This window comes from Poecilia reticulata, linkage group LG1 (genome assembly GCF_000633615.1).
Source record: "Poecilia reticulata strain Guanapo linkage group LG1, Guppy_female_1.0+MT, whole genome shotgun sequence".
NCBI lineage: Eukaryota > Metazoa > Chordata > Actinopteri > Cyprinodontiformes > Poeciliidae > Poecilia > Poecilia reticulata.
This window is the reverse complement of record NC_024331.1, coordinates 2,609,923-2,634,209: the sequence shown is the minus strand read 5'-3', so window position 1 is coordinate 2,634,209 and position 24,287 is coordinate 2,609,923. Positions and strand designations below refer to the sequence as shown.

General features: G+C 39.9%; 1 protein-coding gene across 2 annotated transcripts; it reads right to left on the bottom strand.

Moving 5' to 3' along the window:
* Window positions 1-173: 173 nt before the first annotated feature.
* Window positions 174-24,117, bottom strand: stox2a (storkhead box 2a). 2 transcript variants are annotated; one of them, XM_008403230.2, is made up of 4 exons: window positions 23,599-24,117; window positions 14,265-14,417; window positions 8,295-10,800; window positions 174-1,057 (listed from the first exon to the last, which is right to left on the bottom strand). In XM_008403230.2, the coding sequence occupies exons 1-4, from the start codon at window positions 23,954-23,956 to the stop codon at window positions 856-858; spliced, it is 3,219 nt and encodes a 1,072-aa protein (XP_008401452.1). In that variant the 5' UTR covers window positions 23,957-24,117; the 3' UTR covers window positions 174-855. The 2 variants fall into 2 exon arrangements, with proteins under 2 accessions (XP_008401452.1, XP_008401510.1); XM_008403288.2 differs by lacking the exon at window positions 23,599-24,117 and adding an exon at window positions 15,664-18,101.
* Window positions 24,118-24,287: the final 170 nt, after the last annotated feature.

Genomic DNA, 24,287 nt, shown 5'->3' with positions numbered 1-24,287 from the left:
CTTGATCCTGAAACCGGCCCATGCTGGGGCTGCGTCATTTCCAAATAACTATAGAAATTTCTTAACTTCTCTGATAGAAAGCAGGAGCCTGTAGATCGGACAATAAAAGGAGTTTGTTGCTTTGTAATGTGTTTGTGCAGGTGTGGTGGGGTGAAGCTCAAACCATCCAAACGTCGTTTTGGTCACATAGCATCTTTAATACCACCATTATAATAATTAGGATATCAAAAGTATCGAGTATACATACATAATTTGCATTGCGGTACACAAATCTGAGCTGATTCATGTTTTCATATCTTTCATTTGTTGTTCTCAGGGTCAACTTTTATTATCTCGACATTGTGCTGATACATTAAATTGTCCAGGAGAACTCAACGCTATTTCAGGAAGGAGAACATTTAATCGGACATGTATTGTTAAGCGATATAAAAAGCTTTTTTGATATTTCCAAATGTAACTTGAATCCTATAGTCTACTACTTTCCAATACCAATATTCAAGAATCTTGATATAAGCCAAACTAGAGTCCATGTCACCAAAATCAACGTAGTTTAGGTCAGTATCTGCACCTGCTGCAGCCTTGATATTCTGTTCTGTTCTTCTGGGGGTTTTTTGCAGTTAAGTTCTTGATGCTGTAGGAACAGTCTCTTGAAGCCATGCCTGTTTTTGTAACAGTCCCAGTAAATGGATCCTCAGGAGTCTGAAGATGTGTGGAGTGTGTGTGTGACTGGTTGAGGAAAGCAAGGGTTAGAAAAAAAAAAAGAAAAAACAGAAAGAAAGGAAAAAAGAAAACCCAAATGGTGAAAACACCTCACTTCAGCTCCATCACCTGGGCCGTCTCAGTCCGTGCTGTCTGTCAGACGCTGGTGATGGAGGCCAGGCAGTTCGATGACTTCTGCAGTTTCTCAGGCTGCGTGGTGGGGGGCTCGGGGATGGCGCGAAAGCTGAAAGGCAGTCCAATGCTGCTGGTGCCAATGTGGCCTGGGCTCAGCGCCGGATTCTGCCGTCTATTGCTTTCCACGATGCTGGATGTGTTGGATGCAAGGCTTTCACGTGTTCTGCACGACAAACAGAAAGTTAGCGTGGAAATTAGAAATTAAAGTCAGTTTTTTTATAGTGTAGTGGAAAAAAAAAAATTTTCTCCCTTACAGGTTTCTTGGTTTTGGCTTTTTTTTGTTACATTTTCAGTTGTCATGACAGTTTGGTATGAGACAGATAATATGTGAAAAAATTGAGTTCCTATGCCTTTTCCCAGAGCTCCCAGTGCTGTCTAAACACAACCAATCAGAACAAGGAGGAGGGTCTTTGTGCTGTGAATCACGTATCCGTGTACCGCTGCTCATCCCTCCGTTTCCCACTCCCCTTGCTCTCTGTTACGCCACAGCTAGCACAGCCTCTCATGAATGCTGAGGCTAGGGAGCATGGCCACCAACGACGGCAGATAAATAGTTTTCTTGTAACAGTAAGTTGTTTCTTCGTCATCACATTTGACAAGTGCATTCATGAGGTTGACTGACAGCTCTAAGCCCCTCCTCCTGGCTCTGATTGGCTGTTTTTGCTCAGGAGCAGTGCATTTCTCCAGACAGCTACAGCAGCTCAAGAAGGAAGTGGAGCAGATCAATTTTTTTCCCTGATTGTTTCTCGTATTATACCGTCACTGGAGACAGCTTTAACAAATATATAAAAACATGTTTGCTTGTTTTTGTTTTTTTTTACAAAAATGTAACATAGTGCACCTTTAACTTTGTCAGGTTAGCAAAAGAATTTTCCAGCATAGAGTAATTAAATACATCCCTCAGCGGGCAACGACTGGCATCAGGCGTTTGGGATAACTGACTATGACTGTTTTGCAGAGGAATTTTGAGCCATTAGGCAGAATGGTTTTAATTCAGTCCCACTGGAGGGTTTCCTTAGCAATAGTAGCTTGTTTAGAGTCAGGCTGCAGCGTCTCAATCTGATTTTAGTCAGAACTTTAAGTAGGCCATTTGAAAGCCCCTTGGTTTTTGTGGAGACATTATGGGGTGAAATTTCTGCTGCTCTTTGGATAATTATCTTGCTGTATGCATAACATAAGCTTGAGCTCTAAGTCAAAAATGGATAGCTTGATATGCTTATTCTGAATTTTCTGCCACAGTGCAGAACTCATGTTTCCATCGTTTAAAGGAAATGGTCCAGGTTCTAAGCTGTTTGTTTTGCTACAATGTTCAACTTTTTAAATGTTGGTAGTTTTACACACATTCCAAAAAGGTAACTGAATGTTACGTCTATCTGTGACTGAGATTGAGACCTTGTTCTTTCTGGACCTTTTTTTTTTTTTTTTTTTTTTACCTTTTTAGCCTTAATAAACATCATGTTTGAAAACTTATTTTGTTTTTTCCTCAGAATATCTTTGTCTTATAGCAGATTTGTTTTGTTGATCTGAAACATTTAAGTATGTATATGAAAAAGGGGAACTTTTTTTTTTACAGCTTTTTTTCACAGAACACCAATACACGCCTTAAATTTCATTCCATACAGTCAAATGCAAACCTAATTATGATGTAATACAATACAATTTTGCTTTCAATTTCATATTAAGATTTGTCATGTGTCCAAGGAAGTCCAGCTGATTACATCTCTGACTTTGTAGCAATCCATCCTTCTGAGTAAGTTTATGGTGACAGTGGACAGATGAGTGGTAGACTTTTCAACATTCCCTCAAATGGATAAAAATACATAATAGCACAGAAAATAACAATAAATAATAACAATAACAATAATAATAATAATAATAATAATAATAATAATAATAATAATAATAATAATAATAATAATAATAATAATAATAATAATAATAATAAAAACCCGTTCAGATTTGTTGAGGTTAAGTGCAGTCAATACCTTAACTTCATTCTATAGGAGAATGAACCATGGAACTCTGGAGGTAAGATGAATCACAAAACTGAAGACGACATTAGACAAATTTTGATCTGAGGAGCATGATGCCACCTACAACCCTGGTATTTTCTACTGACGCTGCTGCAAGTGGAGCAGTAATTCTTTTGAATCAGTTCTACTCAGAAATGTTAGTTCTAATCGGAAAACTCTAATCGCCAAAGTCTAGTTAGTCAGTTGTGGATATGGCAATATTTATCATAACATATGCAACCGAATATTTAGTCATGTTTTTCAAAGATTTTATATTATAATGCAGAATCACAGAATGACACTTTTATGATTTTAAACAGTGACAAAGTCTGTCATGCTAATTGGACTCATTTAGCTAGCGATATTTAACAAAAGTAATCCCCCCAAAAAGTGAAAACAGTTTTCAAGCAGTCATGTTAACGTCAAATATTATGCCAACTATTTTTTAGTAAAGCGATAACACACGACTCATACTCGTGTTTCCGTGAAGCTAAGTGTAGGGTTCAACACATGTTCCACTGAGTTTTAAACTAACTGTAAAAATAATTAAGGTTTGGCCTGTACAAAGGGAGCAAAAAAAAAATCCAAATACAACAATGGAATTTCTACAACTATCCCAAAAATGTTTGGGTCCTGTCTGTTTGTCTTTTTACAAAATCAGTGTTGCCATCATCTCACTAGCCATCTGCATGACATTATGATGAAACACTGTAGGAAAGAGAAAGAAAGTCAATAAGAAAAACAAAAAGAATGCTAATGCTTTATTAGAGCCTGGGATCTTTAAAAGTGATCCAAAAGAAACATTATGGCAGAGTCTTTTCTTTACTGTCTCATTCATTCATTTTATTTTTATTTTTTTTTGGTATTTTTGGTTAGCTTTCTTAAACCTAGTTTAGTTTAAGCCTACAATCTCAGATAACCAGATAAAGAACAATAAAACTGAGCTTATTTATTTCAGTGCAGTAATTTATTTTAGATTTTAAAAAATAAAATAAAATAAAAACATTACATTTACATCCCACTCTGACTAACAGGTGATGAATCAGCAGCTGCTTCACTTATGTGCAATTAATTTTCAGAGATTCTGCAGCCTAAAAAGGACTGCTGGGCTGCCTCTGGGGGCTTTAGGGCAGTGAGGGGGTCACAGCTGCACTCACCACTCATTCAGAGAAACCATACGTCACTTCAGACTCACCAAAAGTCTCCAAGAATGCAACCAAAAAAAAAAAAGAAAAATTGCTAGATATATTATTTGTCTCTACTTTTGAAAAAGGGATCTAGAGGGGTATGAAGATTCACGTTACAGCACAGCATGGCGTACGAACGATTACAGACCAGATCCCATAAAAACACTAAAATTGCATATTTACTCACACACTAAAGAACTTGGGAATATGTGGCTTGCCCATGGGTACACCGACATGTGACCGGAAGAAGCTGTAATCAAACCTACAACCTTCAGATTCTACCCACTGTGCCACAGACGTCCATGTGCAAGATTCAGGATAGCCTTAAATAAAGCACTAAAACATGTTTAACACAGAATGAAGGTTTGGGAAATCATTTTAAAGGATCCATAAACAATGTAAAAGTTAGAATGATAGCTAGTTTAGCCAAACGAGCTTTACCTCTTCTTACCTTAAAAACTATTAACTAGTTTATGTTTGATCAGTCTAAATATTTCAGATAAAGAGATGATCAACTACAATCCACAATTCTAAAATTGCACTGAAATTGTCCAAACATCAATCAGCAATAGCATATCAACATTAGTATTAGCTTTGTAACTGCAGTGAAAGTGTCAGTTTTGTGTTGTCACATTTGGATTTTGTAAATTGGATTTTATAACTGAAATTATTTTTAATTTTGTAAGCAATATAAACTAATTCAAGTTTGAACAATCAGAAAAGTTTTGAATTGCAACCAGAACTCTGCTAATCGTTTGTAAGATAATCTTTTCCTCCTGTTATAACAAAATTATTTTTGTTGTCTGACACTGTTAAATCTTTTAAATCCGATAATGAGAATGATGGTAAATTGCCTTTCTGACCACTACCAGGTTGATGCCACACATTATTTATTATTTAAAGTTTGTGAGGAAATATTTAATTCTAATTTATCTAAACTGTGCCAAACAAAATCATGCTAACAGCAACTGAAGACTTGTCTCATGAGACAAGTCAGAAATATTGTGATGTTTTAATAATTATTATGTTGTTGTGGCACAAGATCTGATTTTACCCCTGGCAGCAATTAGACTTTGATGTCACTGAGATGATTTTTCCTGCTAATTCTTGGTCAGAGTAGGTCCAAGACTGAAACTGGCTTCTTCCAAGTTAAAGCAACACCAACCTTAAAAATGCTATTACAGATGATACACTGTTTTACGAACTTTTATACAACCACCATAATTTTCCAGATGGTTAGGTACATGTTAAATTCAATACAGAGGGGGTTAAGTTTTGGAAATCTTCCTCTACAAAATTTATATCCAGCTTTTCTTAAAGCTGCAGTATGTAACCAATATTTTAAAAAAAATGCTTTTTACATATTTGTTAAAACTGTCATATTGTGACAATTTAGTGTAAGACAGATGATCTGTGAAAAAAAATAAATCAAACTCCTCTGTTTTCTTTTATTACTATCTGCAGAAATAAACAAATTGGTCAGAAACAACCAATCAGAGCCAGGGGGTCTTCATGCTGTCAATCAACTTGCTCTCTGCTATATCACATCTTGTTCTTCACAACAGAGCCTGCCACAAATGCTTAGGCTAGTTGGCATGGCGACTGATGACAGCGGATAAACAGTTTTCCTGGAACGGTGAGTTGCTTCTCCGCCATTAGCACATTAATCAGTGTGTACATGAGCTCGATTGACAGCACTAACACCCTCCTCCTGGTTCTGATTGGTTGCTTCTGACAATGGGGGTAGTGGTTTCTGCAGATGACAATGGGCAGAGAAGATGGAGGAGATTGTCTCTATGTGTCTGTCACATATAGACACATATTTGAAAGACAGATTATCTGCCTCGTATTATACTCTCACGACATGGTGGCAGTTTTAACAAATATGTAAAACAACATATTTTAAAATAAAAGTTAAATACTGCAGCTTTAGAACATATGATTAAAAAGAGTATAGAAAAATATTTGCATTTACAGACTTAATATTCAATATACATTCAATTTTTGAAGTTTTATTGGTATTATAGCATGTGCCATTACAGTATTTTTCAGAATTAGCCAATCCCTTCTGATAATTGCTAACTATTGTTTTCTATGTTTTCACTGGTAAGGCGAACATTTAATTATCCTTGGTAATGTGCTCCAAGTTATTGAGGCCTCATTGCCATCATCATATTCTTTACCATCCTCCATAAATTCTTCAGCAGATTTAAGTTTGGAATCTGGCTGGGCCACTTCAAAACATTAACGTTAACTTTCATTCAACATGAACATCTTGATAAAATTGAAAGATTAATTACAGCTAAATCTTACACTAGTATGAATACTTCTGGGCTTAACTGAATTAATTGCTTTATTTTTGACTATCTTTAATAAAACAAAATTCTCACTGAAGCTTGTTCACTCTTTTTAAGTTTCTGATGAAATTACACTGCCTCACAAAAGTATCCCCTTACCTAACCACAAATTTCATTTTTATTTTTGGGAATGTTATGTAAAAGAACAAAACAAGAAAGTACTTTGTTATAAGGTGGGAAAAAAGATTAATATTAAAATTTTTGAAAAGTGTGGGGTAGATTTTTACTGAGCTTTCCTGAGTAAAAATAAAATATTTCTGATTCTGAGGGAACCAGATTTTTTTTCTTCTTCTTCTCTTTTGACTTTTCCCTCAACCTAGAGGTTGGAGTCCTTGTCAAACGGTGTTTTTGACTAAAGTCCCTGAGGGATGGAATCCCAGTTAAACGACATTTAACTGAAGTCCTAAAAGGGGTGCGGGTTTTAATGTTTTTGTCTTTTTTTTTTTCTCTCTTTCTCACTGTTTATTCAATGTCACATGCTGTTTTTATTTTAATTATGTAAAGCACTTTGAAATGCCTTGCTGCTGAAATGTGCTATACAAATAAAATTTGATTGATTGATTGATTGATTGATTGATTCAGGGGTTGCTACACCGAATCGTCAGTCTCCATTTAGTCCTATCCTCTACATCCTCTACCTTTACAGTATCCAACCAGATCCCCAAATTTCCAGTTTGGTCTACCTCCTGGCCTCCTGCTCGGTGGCTCCAGCCAGGATCCTTCTACCAATATAATAATTTTCTCTCCTGAACATTTCCAAATCATCTCAGTATGGTCTCTCTAACTTTATCTCCAAAACATCTAACATGAGATGTCCATTTGATGTCCTCAATCCTAAAAAATATTAATCCTCGTCACTCCCAAACAAAATCTCAACATCTTGACCTCAGTCAACTCCAGTTCTACCTGCAGTCTTTTCCTTATCAGTTCTGTCTCTGAACCACACATCGCTGGCCCAGCGACTGTCTAGTACACCTTTCTTTTCATTCTTTACAAGACCCTTTTATCAAATATCACACCTGACTCCACTCATCCCAACTTGCTTGCGCGCCCTTCTTCACCTCTTTTCCATACTCTCCGTTGCTCTGGACTGTTGATCCTAAGTACTTAAAGTCCTCTACTTTCTTTACTTCTACTCAATGTAACATCACCTTTTCACTGTGCCATTCTCATTTACACGTGTATTCAATCTTGCTGTGACTAGTCTCCATTCCCCTCTCTTCCAGTACATGCCTCCACCTCTAGGTTTTCCTCTACTTACATGCTGCTCTCACTGCCTATCACAATGTCATCTGCAAACATCATAGTCCACGGAGACTCCTGTCAGTCTGTCCCTACCTAAAAACCACTCTTTCCCTCGGAATCAGAAATACTTTATCAATCCCCACTGGGAAATTCTCAACATTACAGCCAGGCACTAATTAAAAGTTAGGAAAATTAAGACAGTAAAGAAAAAAAATAGATTTAAAAACAATATATAAAAGCATATTGAGTTGCAGAGGTCACCCACATTTTAGGAAGGAAGAAACTTCCAGTTGATCATTTCCCAACTGGCTGTTGTGCCAATCCAGAAAATAAGTTTAATAAAGTATTTGTATGGATTTATAAATCATCCTATTTGCTTAAATAAATAACAACTGAACTTGTATTGCTTCTTCAAAGGCGTTATCTTTTTAAGCACAGAGGATTGCCATGTACTAATAGCTGATTGATCTTTACATACTTGTATGTGGGTCTGACATTTCAAAATACTTGTGATCTGGCCACAAACACATGAATTTGAGACTTGAGGACACATTCCCTTATGATAAGTTTTGAATGATGCAGTTTACTTTGGCTCTTACCTAGGAGAGTTAAAGCCACTGTCCACTGTGACACTGCTGCTGTCCATGCTGTCCAAGCGGGCAGAGTGGGCCGACTTCTGGCTGCTGCTGTTCTCCGTCTCCTTGGGGCTGAGCAGGGTCAGATTGGTCTCCAGTTTCCGCTGCAAATCGTGCTCCTTCTCCCGTTCAAGGAGCCACTGCATGGTTCCTTCTCCGCCACCACCACTGCTGCCTCCAACATTTCCGCCTCCTTCCCCATGGTCTTTGCTGTCCTCTGCTGTGGCCAACTCTTTGTGCGAGTCCTCCTCTGCCTCTTCCTCCTCCTCATCATCTGATACGTTATAATAGTCAAAGGAGGCAGAAGGGACTGTTGGCTCTAAGCTGCTCTGTAAAACTGCAGGTGACGCTGAGGAAGTGGCTGAATTGGAAGGCTGCTGGGGCTCAGGATTGTCTAGGGCCTCTGTTGATTTGGCATGTGAGGCTTTCCGCAATGTGCCAGACTTGGTGTAGCTGCTGTCCACATAGCCAGTGGACAAGGCATTATGTGGAGGTTTGAACAAAGTGTCCTTGCTGAAGATCTCTTTCCTCTTTATCACCAAACTGCCTCCTCCCCCTCCAGGATCTACATTGTGTTGGTGTGGTGTCAAGCGGGCATTTTGTGCTGGTTCTGGCGTCTGGCTTGGCGTCAGTCGCGCTGAACCGCTCTGTCCCTTTGCTGCCGACATGTCCTCTTTGTACTCCATTGTATGAGGAGAGGTAAGGTGAGGAGTTTGCCGGTCAGCTGGAGAGCCCTTTCGGAGTCCCCCTGATGAGGTTAATGTGTCATATTCTGATTTTGCCTGAGGCGAAGGGGCAGTAAGGATTGTTTCATTTGATGTATTGCACTGGAAGTACTCATCCGTAGAGGGCTTAGGAGAAAGTCCCATTAGCTCATTGTACGTCGGCAAACTGTCTCTGCTTTTGTTCCTTTCCATTGTACTCCGGATCCTTGACTCATCCAGACTCCCTTTCCCCAAATCAGGCACATTAAAGTCGGAGTGGAACTTAGCAGCAGAGAACATGATCCTTGAGTAGTGGGAGGACTTCTGTGTGGCTCGAAGAGTGCCATCATCAGTGTAGTAATGACTACGCTCCTCCAGACTGGGTTCAAAGTCTTCTGGGGCTCCCAGTGATGGGCCCTTGAGAGAGTTGTCCATTGACCGAGATCGTTCCTTTGCTTGATCTGACCTCTCGTGTCGAGACTTCCTGTCCTGATTGTGGCTGTGACTTCTTTGCACTCTGGACTGACACGTTCCACGTGAAGGCTCAGGAAAGGGCATCTCAGTCCGTCTCTTGGCCAGTTCCCCAGACACGTCCCACTCAGGTGTAACTGGGCAGTACGATTCAGTAATATTGGGGTTACTGTGAACCAGGTACGTTGCACCTCCACTTCGCCTGCGTTCCAGAGTGTACATAGCTTCCCGAGGCGAGCGAACCAACGAGTGGCTAAAGAAACGATAATCCCTTTCCATGAACACAAGATCCCAGTTTGAACCATCAGATGGGTCTCCCCTGGATGTCCGTGGTTTGCTGTGAGAACGAGACTTACCATGTGGTGCCCTCCGGTGGCCCCTGCCCCTCCGGCTGCGTGCACTGTGCTGGGCAGAAGACCCTGCCTTGTTCTTCTGTGTACGCTCTTCCTCCAGCCTCTTCATTACAGCAGTGTGCCTCGCAACATTCTCCACTGTTAAATCAGGGTTAATCCTCCGAATTATCTCCATCTCCACCTCCCGTGGAATGGGTGTTGTTGGTACATCCTCGTCACGTAGGGGCCATTCCTCAGGGGGGAACTGGGCTGAGAAGGTAGCCAGCTGTCGCATTTTATCCTTCTTGAAACTTAGTCTAAAAAGTTTGAGACCAAACCTTTTGGTTTGCTTCTCACCACTTCCACCACTACTTGCCTCTTTCTTTTTGGTCAGAGTGTCAGCTTTATAAGGGAAAGAAGTAATGCCTTTGCTCTTATCAACTTGATCTTGAGAAGGCGGAGACTGTATAGGAGGAGAAGTGGGAGCCGGAGGATGGGGGTATGATGGCGGCTCTCCTCGGTGTTCCCTGGTCGACGTGCTTGGAAGGGTCTCCCCACCATTTTGATCCTTGGGTGGCTTGCTTTGATAGGAATCTCCCTTGTGCTCCTTTGGTGACTTACTTTGGAGTGCAGAGCCATGCAGTCTTGACTGGTCGTCACGATAGGGATTGTATGAGTCATTGTGGTTCTTGCGAGAAGGCCTATCTCTCATGCAGCCTGGTGTGGATGGTGTGACATTCCCAGACTGAGGTGAGGTACAGTTCTGTGGCTGTTGCTGCTGACGCTCTGGCAGCCGATCCTCCAGGTGATACCACTTGTTGTTTGTTCTGATAAGGGAAGGAGTGATAAAGTACGTCTGGGGAGTGACGATGAAGTAGCCCTCTGGAGTTGGATATATCTTCCTCTCTCGCACCAGCATGTTCAGAGTGTGTCGCAGGACCTCTGGGCTGGGTGTAGGCACACCTGCAAGAAGCACATATTAGACTCAGTAAAGTAAAATGAAAATATTAGTGGAAAGAATAGTAGACAAATCCATTAATGTCAAGGGGCATCTTGTATTAAACATGTTTTCAATAAACTCACATTTCTGTATTAAAAGGCTTTTTTATAGGTCTGATGAAATATTCTGATCTGAAATGTGTTCTCATTAAGAAAAAAAATATATAGATAATTTACTTATTGAATGCCTAAAGGCATCAGTCTGTGTGGAATTAAGCTATATAATCTGTTTCACAGAGCTGGATAAATGAACTTTAAAAATAATATTCTAATTTAATAAATATGGCTATATATTCTCCTGTTTTTTTAAGAAATAACAGACTTCTCAATCTTTTACAGGTTATCTAGTTTTAACTCAGCCAGCAGAAACATAAAAATCTTGAACATTTAATTCCTTGCATTAATTATTTACAGTTGGCAGATCTTGACAGATGCTTACATTCACTGTATAAACATTACTCTTTTGAGTCAATGTTTGACACACTCACAGAGAAAGAAGCCAGTGGTCCTAAAGCCACATTAAAAGCCAGCTTAAAGATTGCGCGTAGGGACAAATCCCTTCATTTTTGGAGACATGTCCTGTGGTGGTCGAAACCTCCACAGCAAAGTTTTGTCATAAGCTTAAGGAAGGTCACAAGAAGGTACTACTAATTGTACCACTGTGCAGTCATGTATGAAAATATCTGGTTTCAAATTTGGACAGATTAATAAAATCTCTCTAGATCAATAAAATAAATACAGTTCTTTAGGGAATTATTGGAATTTTTTGAAAATTACGGCTGAGGCACTTACTGAAAAAAGACAGTGAGAGGCCTTTTGTCTGAAACACTTGGTCCAAAAGTTATCAACACAGCAAACTGAGATAACTTTTTTCAATAGGACCCGTAAGAACTTTAAAAGGGTCAAAAATTATGTATTTTTCAGCCACATGGTGCAATTTTATAGCACAATCAAGTAACTATTTTACCTTCAGTCGTTATAAAAATGCTAAACATAGCAAGTAGACTTAAGAGAAATCTGACTTTGTAATTTAATGTCTTGACATTGGACCTTTGTCTCTTTAGAAACTCTTACTTTCTGAACGTCTGCCTTCAGGAAGTCATCATAATATGGCTCCTCCATAAACTCTTTAACAACATTTTAAAAAGATTTCTCAAACACGAAAGAATCAAAGCAAAATTCCAGGCATTTTTTGATGAGGGAATAACATTATAACATTATGTAAAGCTCTAAAAAGTCAATTTTACATAATACTGTCCCTTTAAGTTTACTAGACATGAACGCCCCCTCTGCCCCCCACTCACACAAACAATATTAGTACTATGTGCACCAGACTGATACTAGACCGACAGAAATTAGGCAGCTTTACAATTTTTCATTTACCATTCAACCGTTCTTAGACTAATACATTTTTCTTGAAACATAAACATTCTATATTGTAGAAATGTCTCTGTTGGTATAGGCTATGTTCATTCCGTTGATATAACCATCACTGTCTGCTGAAGGACATTAACCTTATATGTCTATTTTTATTCATTTTTGTTTTCTTGTGAAAATCATCTATGATTAATTTCCCTTCAGATCACTCAATGGATTCATTTAAATGCATTGAAAAAAAGTCAAAAACAGGTCATGAATTTTAGCAAACTATCTGTAACTGTATTTCACTAATCTTGAAGTATTATGTATTTTTATTCTTTCACTGGCTTTCATTCTCGAGATGAGGATTTACATTTTAAAACACTTATGAAACATTCTTACTACTAAAAAAACAAAGATACCAGGATGTGAAAAAACGCATTTACCCCATCACAGATTTTTTCTTATTTTTACAACTCTTAATTATTTTAGATCATCAAAGAAAACTTAATATCAGACACCTGAGTCAACACACACACACACTTACACACACAAATTGGGATGTGTTTTTCATTTATTAAGTTATTATTATCTGTGGATGAACTTTGGGCCAAACTTATTTGCAGAATAGCTTAAATTGAGACATATTGGAGGCTTTTCAAGGTTGTAAAACCTGTTTACCGCCATGCAACGGCATCTCAATCGGATTCAAGTCCAGCACTTTGATTATGCCACCACATACTGTCATTATGGTTAGGCTTGTTGGTGTGCTTTCAATCATTGTCTCACTGCAAAACCAAAGTCTGTTGAGCTTCTGATCACACACACAAAAAAAGGAGGAATATTTTCCTGGAAGAGAGCAGAATCCATGGTTCCAATCATTGCAGCGAGTTGTCCAGGTCCTGAAGCAGACCATCACACAACCACAACCATGTTTGATTGTATGATGCTCTCTTTATGAAGTGCTTTGTGAAGGGGTGCGCAATATGATGATATCAAATATATATATTTTTCTAGGCAATATTTTTTCTTGGTGTGGAAAAACATATTTCTAGATATATTTGAATGTTCAGAGTCAACGTTTAGTCAGCGTACTGAACATCCATTTCCGAACATTCAACTTTCAGGGGACATTTACTGATCTGAACATTCGCTTGCTAACTGGGTACAGAGGAACCTACAGCTGCTCCTGAAGCGGCTACTGGAATAGTTGTTAATACTACATTAGTAAATATTTAGCAGGATGTTTGAGTCTTCAGAAGGCCTTGTTTGTCAGTTTAACTTGTTATTAGCTAATTAGATTTATTGGACTGATTGCATTGGAGAATCTGCCTATACCATGCAAGATCAGTTCAGTATATTATAAGCCTGGTGGGCTTCCAGGCCTTACTCGCTTTCCCACCAGTGTCCTTTTGTTTATTTTAAATAGGTTTTTTTTTAATATACACCAATAACAATGATGTATAAAGCATTAAGCTAGGTTTATAGCTGACACATCGAATTGGACGCAAGGACGTGATCACCTGCCCATTGGCCTCACATGCTATCGTTTCAAAATTATGATGTCTGCCCATGCACCTCTGAATTTTTGCAATTTTAAAAAATTTTAACACAACAATACGAAGGCCTGCTGGTGGACTGCCTAACGCCTCTACCACTGGGCTAGTGGGTTTTCTGGGGAAGTCCTGACAGCCGAATAATAACAAGAGATTAATGGAGATTCCTCACCATAATATCAGTACCTCTCCTTGTGTTACAGAAATAGATTATCCACAACAGAAAGTTAGTAGATCTTTAAACAAACACTGCTGTTGTTTTTTGTCTTCTGATCTGACCCAGCATTTTTCTTTCTCTGCTGTGTGTTTGCTGTTCTATATTTGTTTTATCTTTGTCGGATACTAAAATTTGTTTGATGGTCTGAATCATAAAAGTGTAGCAAGAAAGCAAACAGAAGAAATCTGTAAAGGGAAAATATTTTTTTCACTTCACTGTACATTTCTAATAGATGAATCTAATAGATTCAGATTCATTTTCCCCCCTATGTACAGGGTTTTTGCATGGATTTGTACCTGGAAAACTGGCAGTGAGGTGCTCCATCAGTGCCTCCTGGTTGACAGGCTTGTGGGCAGAGTTCATAGCAGAGATGGCCAAGCACAAGATCTCCCCCAGTGGTATGAATTGTGACTGACTGATAGGTGACATACTGATCGGAGACACATCACCTGCAGAAGGAGGAGGAGGAGGCACAGGCACAACAGTTAGATCATGAATGAACAGTGGGCGCAGCGTGTGAAGCTATGATGTAATGGTCAAACAGCGGCAGTGTGCACGCTGCCAGGAACGGCTCCTCCCCTCGTCTCTGTGCTTCCTTAGCCTCTTTTTGCTGCTGCCGCTGCCTTTTCTGGGTTAGCAAAGTGAGGCATCTGCTGCAGCAGAGTGAAAAATCTTTTGCAAACCGCTCGTCTGTTTCAGAGAACCGACTAAAGCATCCTCAAAGACGGACCTGCTCAAAATTCTGCTCCGTGCTAACCCACGCAGAAATTCTCAGGTCCGCCATAAGCTGGCTTTGCTGTCAGCCGTAGCGAATGATGAGATCATCCCGTACCGCACAGAAAGCCCGGGCTTCAAGCTCTACCCGAGAGCCGACATCTGTCTGGCTGGAAGGTTGTAAAGCAACACGCTGAATGCAACTCCTGCAGCATCTGTGCTGTAGTGACCCTGTCCCCTGACCTACATCTGAGAATCACACGAGACGATGAGGAATCTAATGTCCAAAGCTCAAGTTTGACATAAAAATCCCTCCCGTCTTCACATTGAAACAACAGAATCGGCATCACCCATCTGAGTTGTGTTTCTTTAACTTTAGCTCTGCCTCTTCAGCAACACTCAGCCTTTAACGGTCAGTTAAGCAACACGATGACGTTATCTCTGTTTAGTATCTCAAGCCCTTTAAGCCTCATGTGGCTGTGAATTTGCACACGAATGTGTTTTAGCTGTGTTAAACCGGGACACATATACGGCCTAATACGATGAAAAGGAATAAAAGTGTTTGTTTTGCAAAGTGAGAATGGTCCTTTATAGTCTGAGATGAGCAAACACGCAATAAGAGTAAAGGACAAGATTTCTCCCAAAGGTAAACATCCTACAACCATTTATACAAACGGTACACGCTGTACCTACTTTACCTGTTATCTACATTTCAAAACATAGCTCAGATAAAGTGCGATTATAAAAATACATCAAGGAAAACACACACAGATTTGACCCCACTGAGATGCCAGCTTCCACTGGCATAGAAAGGAGAAGGTTTCCCAACAGTTCTTACATCTCCCATCATCCCCAATGGGTTGGAGCTGATTCAAAACTGATTCCACATCACTTTTCCTAAACTCTTAGCTGCCTTATTGTAGAGAAGGTGGAGCTTCTGGCAGAAGAGGGGGTAGGGGGTGGGGGGAGTGTCAGACTCACCTGGCGCACGATAACTTGGCGGGGATGGAGAGAAATGCGGAGGAGGAGGAGGAAGATGCTGCTTCTGCACACGGATGTCCTTCTCGCTACGAGAGAGATTGTGATCCAGCGGGCGTTCGGGAAGCTCCGAGCTGGGCCAGGCCCGCCGCAGATTGCCGCTGCGGTTCTTCTTCATCGTGACCCCTCTTTTTTTCCCCCGTTTTTTTCCTAACCCGGCGGCCTTCACTCCCCAGGGACCTCTGGGATAAGGAAGCGTGGGGCAAAAAGGGGTGGCAAGGGGTGGTGGGAACTGGTGAAATGGGGGGCAGAAAGGAGAAAGAGGGCGGGGGATGGGGGTAGAGGGGAAAGGAAAGGAGGGGAGGTGGGGAAGGGGGAGGTCGACCAACCTCAGGCTCAGTGCCTCCCCCGCATCAGTGAGAACGTCCCGCTAGAGCGATCACACACCAGACATGGCAGGAACCAGTGTGCGCCTTTACACACATTCACGCATCTCATTTACGTCCACGAGCAAGCTACGAACGAGCGCGTCGGCGCTGTGGGCTGTTGTCATCGGCTGATCCGGGGCGACGGCGGCGGAGGAGCAGGTGATTGCGCGAGGCATCACCCTTTCATCGACATCAGTCCCAGCCACCATTTGTAGCATCCCCATTTGCATGCGTAGGGAGGCACATTACGTAGCCACTCTGATGTGGGAGGAGGGAGCGGGAGAGATGTTGGAAGGGTGGGGGGGTGGAGGGAGCAGGGGTAGAGATGAGGGAAATGGGGCATTGGAAGCAAAGAGGACGGTGAGAAAAGAATTTCAGCTGAGCTTTTTTTTTTTTTTTGGAGGGTGGAGGGGTGAAAGGGGGAAGCTGCGCGTTCCCTTTTCAGAAAGTAGCAGGGAAAAAGAGGGGTGGTGGTGGGGGGGGGGGGAGAGAGAGATCCGGAGGAGATTGATGGTATGGTCACAGAAGCAAAAGCTTTAAGAGGCCCAGTCTTTGACAATAGCTCAATTCACCACAGGAGTGCTCGGCCGATCCCCCCTCCCATAAAACAAAAGAGCTGGCTTTAAAAAAAAAAAAAGAAAAAGAAAAAAGCCCGAAATAAAAAGCTCCATTCAGGCCCCGACGGGCATTAAAACCTCCGTAGTAAGCCCAGCGCCGGAGACACCATGTTCACCTCCATCTTTATCCCATCAGCCACAAGACCCCATCGTCCTTTCGACAACAGCACACAAGCGAGAGGGGTGGGGAGAGGAAAAAAATGGTGAGCATCGAAATGAAATAAATAAATTAAGTCAGGAATAGATATCCACAGTTTCCCCCCCACGATCCGACGTTAGAAGCTCCCCGATCCGATCGCCGTAGCATCCATTCATTAACGGGGGAGGGGGCGGAGGGCTGAGGGGGGGTGTGGGGGATGCAAACTCCAGTCAACGGCAAAAATCTCTTTCAACGCTAATGCTGCAGCTGCTCCCAGCACCTCCAGGAAGGGTGTGTGAGTATGTGTGTGCGCGCGTGTGTGTGCATGTGTGTGTGTGACAGGGAGAGAGCGAGAAAGAGAGAGAGAGAGTACGTATGTGCGCATCCGCCTGCTGCGCGTGATTCTGCGTGAGCATGCATGCGTCTGTGTCTGGGTGATTGAGGCTGAGGGGATGGGAGGAGAGGATGCAAGGGAGAGAGAACGAGGACATGCGTTAGAGGCAGAGAGGAGAGTAAATATGAACACACACACACACAACAAAAAAATAAATAAAACAAAATATAAAAAAATATCCACTCTTCTGGTAAAAGTCCAGGGGAAAAAAAAGAGGAACACGTCTCTTTGGCTAAATTTCCATTTCCATTGTCTCCCTCCACCGTCTTTGAATCATATGTCCTCTTTAGGGATGAGGGGCCCCTCTCTCTGCCTTTCCTGGCTCTATACAACAAAACTCACAGTCAACAGGAATCATTTAGAGACAGCAGGGCTGACTTTTAACACCTAAAACAACTGAAACTTTGCTGAACTGCAAAAAGAAAAAAAAAAAAACACAAGAAGGCGACAGCAAACAAGCAAACGCACTCCATGCTGACTCACATGTGTGGAGTGTGAATGGATGGTTGGAGGGACGGAACAAGGAGCAAAGTGAGAGGGGCAGGACAGGGCAAAGTGGGGTGGTGATGGAGTGGGTGGAGGGAGGTGGAGGATGGTGTCACAACCAATCTGCTCCAGTTCACTGATACCAAAAAGAAAGAGGAGAGCAGCAGGAGGAGGAGGGAGAGGAGGAGGGAGAGCAACACAACGCCAGCCATTTTATTTCTCAGTTGTGCTGCAACAGCCTTTGTTGCTATGACAACGCAAGCCGATGAGCTCATAGCTGTTAGCTTTTGAGTGTTGTTCCCTTAAAGAGCCAGTTACCCAAAATAGAAAGTCGACTGAAGCACATAGACAAGGACCGGAAAAACTAGGATCCCTCACGTGACTGTTCCACAACGGAGAGCATATAATATAATATAATATAATATAATATAATATAATATAATATAATATAATATAATATAATATAATATAATATAATATAATATAATATAATATANATAATATAATATAATATAATATAATATAATATAATATAATATAATATAATATAATATAATATAATATAATATAATATAATATAATATAATATAATTCATAAGATTGGAATGTTATTGAAAAGTTTAAATAATTTTATTAATTCAGTTCAAAATGTGAATATAACACATTTTACAGGGATGTCTGATATATCGGCAGTAGCATCGGTATGGGTCCGATAAACAACTGGGACGATATTAACAAGCAACATTTATTTCCATCTTGTTGACTTTTGTTTGTGGAGTGGGAGACTGGGTGGGGGGATAAGTGAACGGTCAAAATGCGGGGAAAATATATATATATATAATATGTATATATAGTATAGTATTGGTTATTGGCAATGACAGCAATATTCATATTGGATATCAATATTTGTATCAGTGCATCCCTATTATTTGTCAATGTCCTCATGCTGGCAGCAGCTCTGCTATGTTAGCTCTGGTTTGCTCTTTTTTTCCAGACTTTTGTTGATTTTTTTTTATCTAGGCACTGCTTGTTTGGACAAGTTGTCCTCTGGTTCTGGATGTCCTGCATCTGGGAGGACTTTTGCTCTAACCTTTTCACTTTTCGACATGATGTGTAACCGTAGCAACAAGGTATTGGTTCTTTACAATTCGGAGTGGCTAATTAGCATCTGAAAGGTTCAAATAGTGCCTGAACTTTGACCCAACTCTGACCCCAAATCCCAGAGGAGTTGAAAAGGAGATTTAATGTATGCAGGGCGGGACCAGAAAGCAGGGAGAGAAGGAGGAAGTTCAAACTGTCTCTTCCATCCATCATATTGGGCAAAGATCAAATCCCAGACTCTAAAAGTTTCTGCCCGGCTTTCTAACCAGACGGCCAGATGGAACAGCAAAAGCAAAGGAGGTGGATTAGCAGAGCTTGCCACCATTTTATAGCTGCTGGGTCACATGTTTCAAACTGACCTTCAGGGGTCAGAAAATAAAACTGTCATAAAAAGTCTCAATTCAGTACATAAAACTAAAAAGAAGAGCTTTTATTTTGTAGCTACTTTATCACCATCAATTAAACCGCAATACCTGCACAACTTAAAAATGATCATTTTCCCGAAAGGTAATGACTTAAGGTAGAATAATATAAAACTGCAGATGTCAGTAAGGCATACCACATTTTATTGTTCAGTTGCAATGACCAGCTCTCAGCAATAAGTACAGCAACTAAAGAAGATTAGGTAAAAATGAAATGCCACTACTGCAAAAAAAAAGAAAAAAAGAAAACATCAAGAGTTTGCCATATCTACAAAATCTGTAGGATATAAGAAATTTAAAATTTAGCTTTTATAGAAGTTTTATATCTTTTTCATATAGAGAGAATGCTGTACTGTTGATGTGAGACATCTAACCTGGACTGAAGCTTGTACTTGTGTATGATGATGTCGAAAATTAAACAGTGGCTAAATAAAGTTTTCCTATGGGATAATAAAGTGTTTTTAACTTTTATCTTTTCATCTTGAATAAATAATGCTGGACTCCATGTAAGAGTAACAATGTGATTTTTGTCAAGACGTTCTCACAAAAACTTTCTTAGCAGTGAGTGTGCTCCTCAGTGACTCATTTAACCAAAATCTCATTCTCAAAGCTAAAAGTAAGATCAAAGACATAGAGATTTTTACGTTGATATCAAACGTAAAACGTATGTGAAATATATAGCAACAGCTTCTGCTACGTCAAAACATTTCCTCCTATTCTCTGCGGAGGTCCTCCCTTTCCTTTCAGCGAAGAGCTGTGCTGAGCAGGGAAGTAGAGCCGGGTAGAGTTTTCCTGAACAAACACTGCACTTTTCCTGTCTAAAGAACACAAACCCCAATTCTTCAGCCTCTGCTAATCAGATTGAATAGTCAAAGAAAAAAAAAGTCCCTGTTTCTATAGCAGAAAGTCTGAGACTTTCATCTGGACTTGTTAATCCAGCAGCAGTTTAACTCTTTTTAGGGGCCTAAAGTTATTATATTACAGTATATTATCACTCTAGTAATCACTGTAAAGTCAACAGGAAATTATAGTTTTAAAGAAATGGTTTGACACAACTTACTATATTATAGCAAAATCCAATTTGCAATATTTACTAATAGGCAAAAAGTAAGGTATGTTAATGTGGATCACATTGAAATTGTGCTCAGAGCCTCAAATAAACAAAGTTAAACAGCATAAAATTCAGTGCAGTCATGATGTGAAGCAAAAGACATACAGTATAAAGACTCTGTTTTTATGCTATTAGTCTCTCAAAGGACTTCAGGTATGGAAGTGTTGGGCACATAAAAACTAAGACTAGACCGGTTTGTCAACGACTGAAGAAAACAGTAAAAAATTATAAATGATTCAAGTTATTATGATCCAGCTAAGAAGATATTTATTGAATCGAGAACAATTCAGTACTGCACGGATATTGACCAAGTAAATTGTATTTCATGTCGTCTTAGAATGCCTCACACAGAAACACAAAGCTTAGTTAAATTTCCTGCAAGCCTTTGATATTTAAAAGTACCTTTAAAAAAAAAAAAACTTAAGCAGGTAGTACACATATTTTTCAGTAAGCTCACATTTTTGTTTTTAAAATAGTTGTATTTATTGATATGATGTATTATTCTAATTTTAAATGTCATATCTTAATTGGAAAATTGTAATAATGTACAAAGTTTTTCAAACATCAATATGTGTGTGATTATAAAATTAATTTCACTTAGTGATAATGTTCCTGAAATACATAATGTTTTTCAGTAATTTATTGAATGGGTATGTATCATGATCAGTGTTTCCATTCATTAGTCATAGTTTGCTTGTCTTAATTTAAAATAAGCAGGTAAAGCTGAAGCTGCATGGGTGTCATGCTGGTTAAACTGTAGCTGATCTCTGTGCTCACATGACCTCACTATTAATGTGAAGACCGACTGAAACAAAAACAGCCCTTCCTGTGATTTTCAAAGTATGACATGACTCATGAAAATTCACTTCATACGTACAACATATGTTAAATTTGCACCAGCACAGAAGTCTTTTGGTTTTGGCATTATTAATTTTGGTGAGTCATTAGCTGTAAGACAAACATTCCACAGCTTATCAGTGTCTGCTGGTACCGACAAGGACAGGAAAGCAGCCCAGCAGCAGTCCATTCATAAGTCAGTTTGAGCAACAGTGCAGAGGTGTCAGACAGTTGCTCTGATATTATGTGTCTATCAAGGTTATCATAGTTAACTAAAATGAATCAAACAACAAAAACTGAAATTGAGAAAACATTTTTGTTAGCTGAAATACAATAAATGGTAATTAATGGGAGAAAACTATAGCTAACTGGAACTATGTCATGCGTTTATAAAACTGACTAAAATATGTTGAAATTATAGTTATAATATATGGGTGGCAAAATGGTAACAGCAAAACTTGGGAGAAAACACCAGAGTCAGTTTGTTTAAATTTTTTTTTTTTTGAAAATGGTATCTTCTGTTAAGTATTCATTACTCAATCAATGTAATTCTGATCGAAATACAATACTTTACCGCGATTTTCTGCTAAGGTTGGAAAAAAACCCACCATTTTGCAATCATGGTGTTCATATGAAATGAGAAATTACATTAAAATCACGTGTGAATAACTTTGTTCACGTGTTAAGTCATTAAATAACATGTAATGCCATCATCCTCCAGCTACTTCCTGTTGTCTTCTTCTTTGTGGTTTGCACCAGTACCAACACCCAGTTTCTACTGGATGTTGTTACTGGATGTTACAACATCCAGTTGCTACTGGACTTGTGTGATGTGAAAAAGTGTTTTCGTTGTAGTTTTGCAAAATAAACCAATTTTTATACAGTCGATAAACCACCTCATCCTACCGCCAAAGCTTTTTGTCAAAAAACAAGTTGTTTTTATTTCTTGTTTTTTTAGGGGTTTTTTTAGGGGATTTTTTTATTGACATGTTTCCATTAAGCACATTTATTTGTGCAATTATAGTCAAGGCAAACATAGTTAGTGTCTTGTTGTTGTCGCATTTACTCCCCAAACATTCTGAGTTTCACTCAAGTGGTGGAATAATTGTCAACAGAACGTCTTGTATAAATCTACAGAAAACCATCAATTTTGTGTTTTTACTCTGCCTTTCATCAGTGCACAGACCATGCAAGACGTCATCTACGCGCAACTCAAGTTGTGACCCACATGAATTGGAAGAACTCTGACATTGTCCACGCCTGTCTCTGAGAAGCTGCTGTGGTCGAACCAGCTAAAAGAGACGCCCCAACATGCCTTAGCGCGTGAGTTATAATTTTGACAGAAAAAAAATCATGGGCCTAGGTACAGAAAAGTTAAACTTGAGTATAACTGGGCCCAGTTCCTGAACTCGTCTTTGTGAATCAGCAAGAGTACAAGTCATAAAGCGGCTGCCGCCACAAGATGAGATGATGCATAAACTGCCTTTTAACTCCAACTAGCTGCGACTAGTTGGATGCAACCCAGGGGGCATCTTCACTGGAATCACAGACGAATAACTTCCTCTTAAAACTTTGGCTAGAAGTATTTTACCTCACAGCTCCTCTATGCAGGTTTTAAAATGGTTAACAGGACTTCAAAAAGAGATCTATAAAGCCTTACATTTGAATATGTGACATTTTGGTATTAAAATCAGGTTCTGTTATAGTTTGTTTTTCACTGAGACATTCTGGTTGTCATAGTCTGGGGTGACAGCAAACACCCTGGTGGTTTTTCGGTATGGGTAATGTGACTCACTCAGAGGTGGGTAGAGAACCCCAAAAATTATACTCAAATAAGAGTAGCACCACTTCAACATATTTTTACTCAAGAAAAAGTGAAAAAGAGAAATTACTCAAGCTCTGAGTGACGTCATGCTTTATTCTTTATTTTAGACCATATTCAGAATTCCTAACTGCACTTTCTGAACCATTTGAAAGACGGTTTGTTGCAGTTTCTTTTCTATGTTTGATGAAGGTCAACCTATTATTTTGTCAGCTTCAGTTCCTTTATTATTTATTTATAGATTTACTGTTATACTCCTAATTGCACTGATTGAATAAATTAGTTATTTTTACATGTTTGACCAAGCTCGTGAAGATATTGTTGTATAAAAGTTATCAAATGTTTTCAGTACATTCATGTCTGCATTTAAAAAAAGAAAATTTTAAGTCAACCCAGCACTGTTTTTCTGTATTGAATAGGTATCGACCGATACTAAACCTCAGATGTTAGTATCGGTACCGGTCGTGAAAAAAGTGTATCGGTGCATCCCTAAAAGATGACAAAAGGCTAAAGGTTTCAAGGAGTTACATCTGTTTACATGGTGTCCTGATAACTGATAGACTCTGAAGCTTGTTACCCACCTATGCATCTGATATGAAAGCCTTGCGGTGGCTGCAGGGTCCTCCTGGTCCAGGCATTCCTGAGCTGCTGAAGATGCGCCTCCTGGCTCTGGAGGAGCAGCACGCGCTCGTCTATCCAGCCCAGGAAGAAGACCTCCGACAGAGCCTCGGTCAGCGCCTTGTTCCAGAAGTGCTGCATGTTGACGGCTTTAAAGCTGGCAAAGACCTCGTAGCCGGTGTGATGCTCTACCTTTTCCCACACCTCCACTGCATCTGGCGGCGGTGGTGATGATGATGGTGAACCCTTCTCATCTTCCCCGCAAACCCGCGAAAGCACGAGAGCCAGAGAGAGCGGAGTTATGTGGGAAAACTTTTCCATCCCTGCTTCGTTTTCCGACAGAAAACTGACATTTCTGAGCGGGAACCTCGTTACTAAGTTCTCAAACCTCTCATGCGGCCTTGTTTTTCATTTTTAAAGGTAATTTGTAGAAGAAAGCCGCCCCTAAGTCAGGTCAGGTGCTCCATGTAAGCGGCCGTCAGATAGGCTGCTCAAAGACTGTAACTGTCAAAGAGCATTACGAACTATTTTCAGCCACAAAAGAGGCGAGGACTTTGTGCTGCGTTCAAAAACTCCTCGTAAACTACTACGCTTACATTTTAAACGTGTTTGCACCTCTGTTGCTACTGTTCTTAATCCAAATGAGAACAGC

Bases quoted from the DNA above. Each gene is read 5' to 3' on its own strand.
- stox2a (XM_008403230.2), bottom strand. From the start codon at position 23,956: ATGGAAAAGTTTTCCCACATAACTCCGCTCTCTCTGGCTCTCGTGCTT. The intron at 14,418-23,598 runs GTGGGTAACAAG...CTCCTTCTGCAG, and splicing joins CTTTCATATCAGATGCATAG to GTGATGTGTCTCCGATCAGT. The intron at 1,058-8,294 runs GTAAGAGCCAAA...TTTGTCGTGCAG, and splicing joins AGTGGCTTTAACTCTCCTAG to AACACGTGAAAGCCTTGCAT.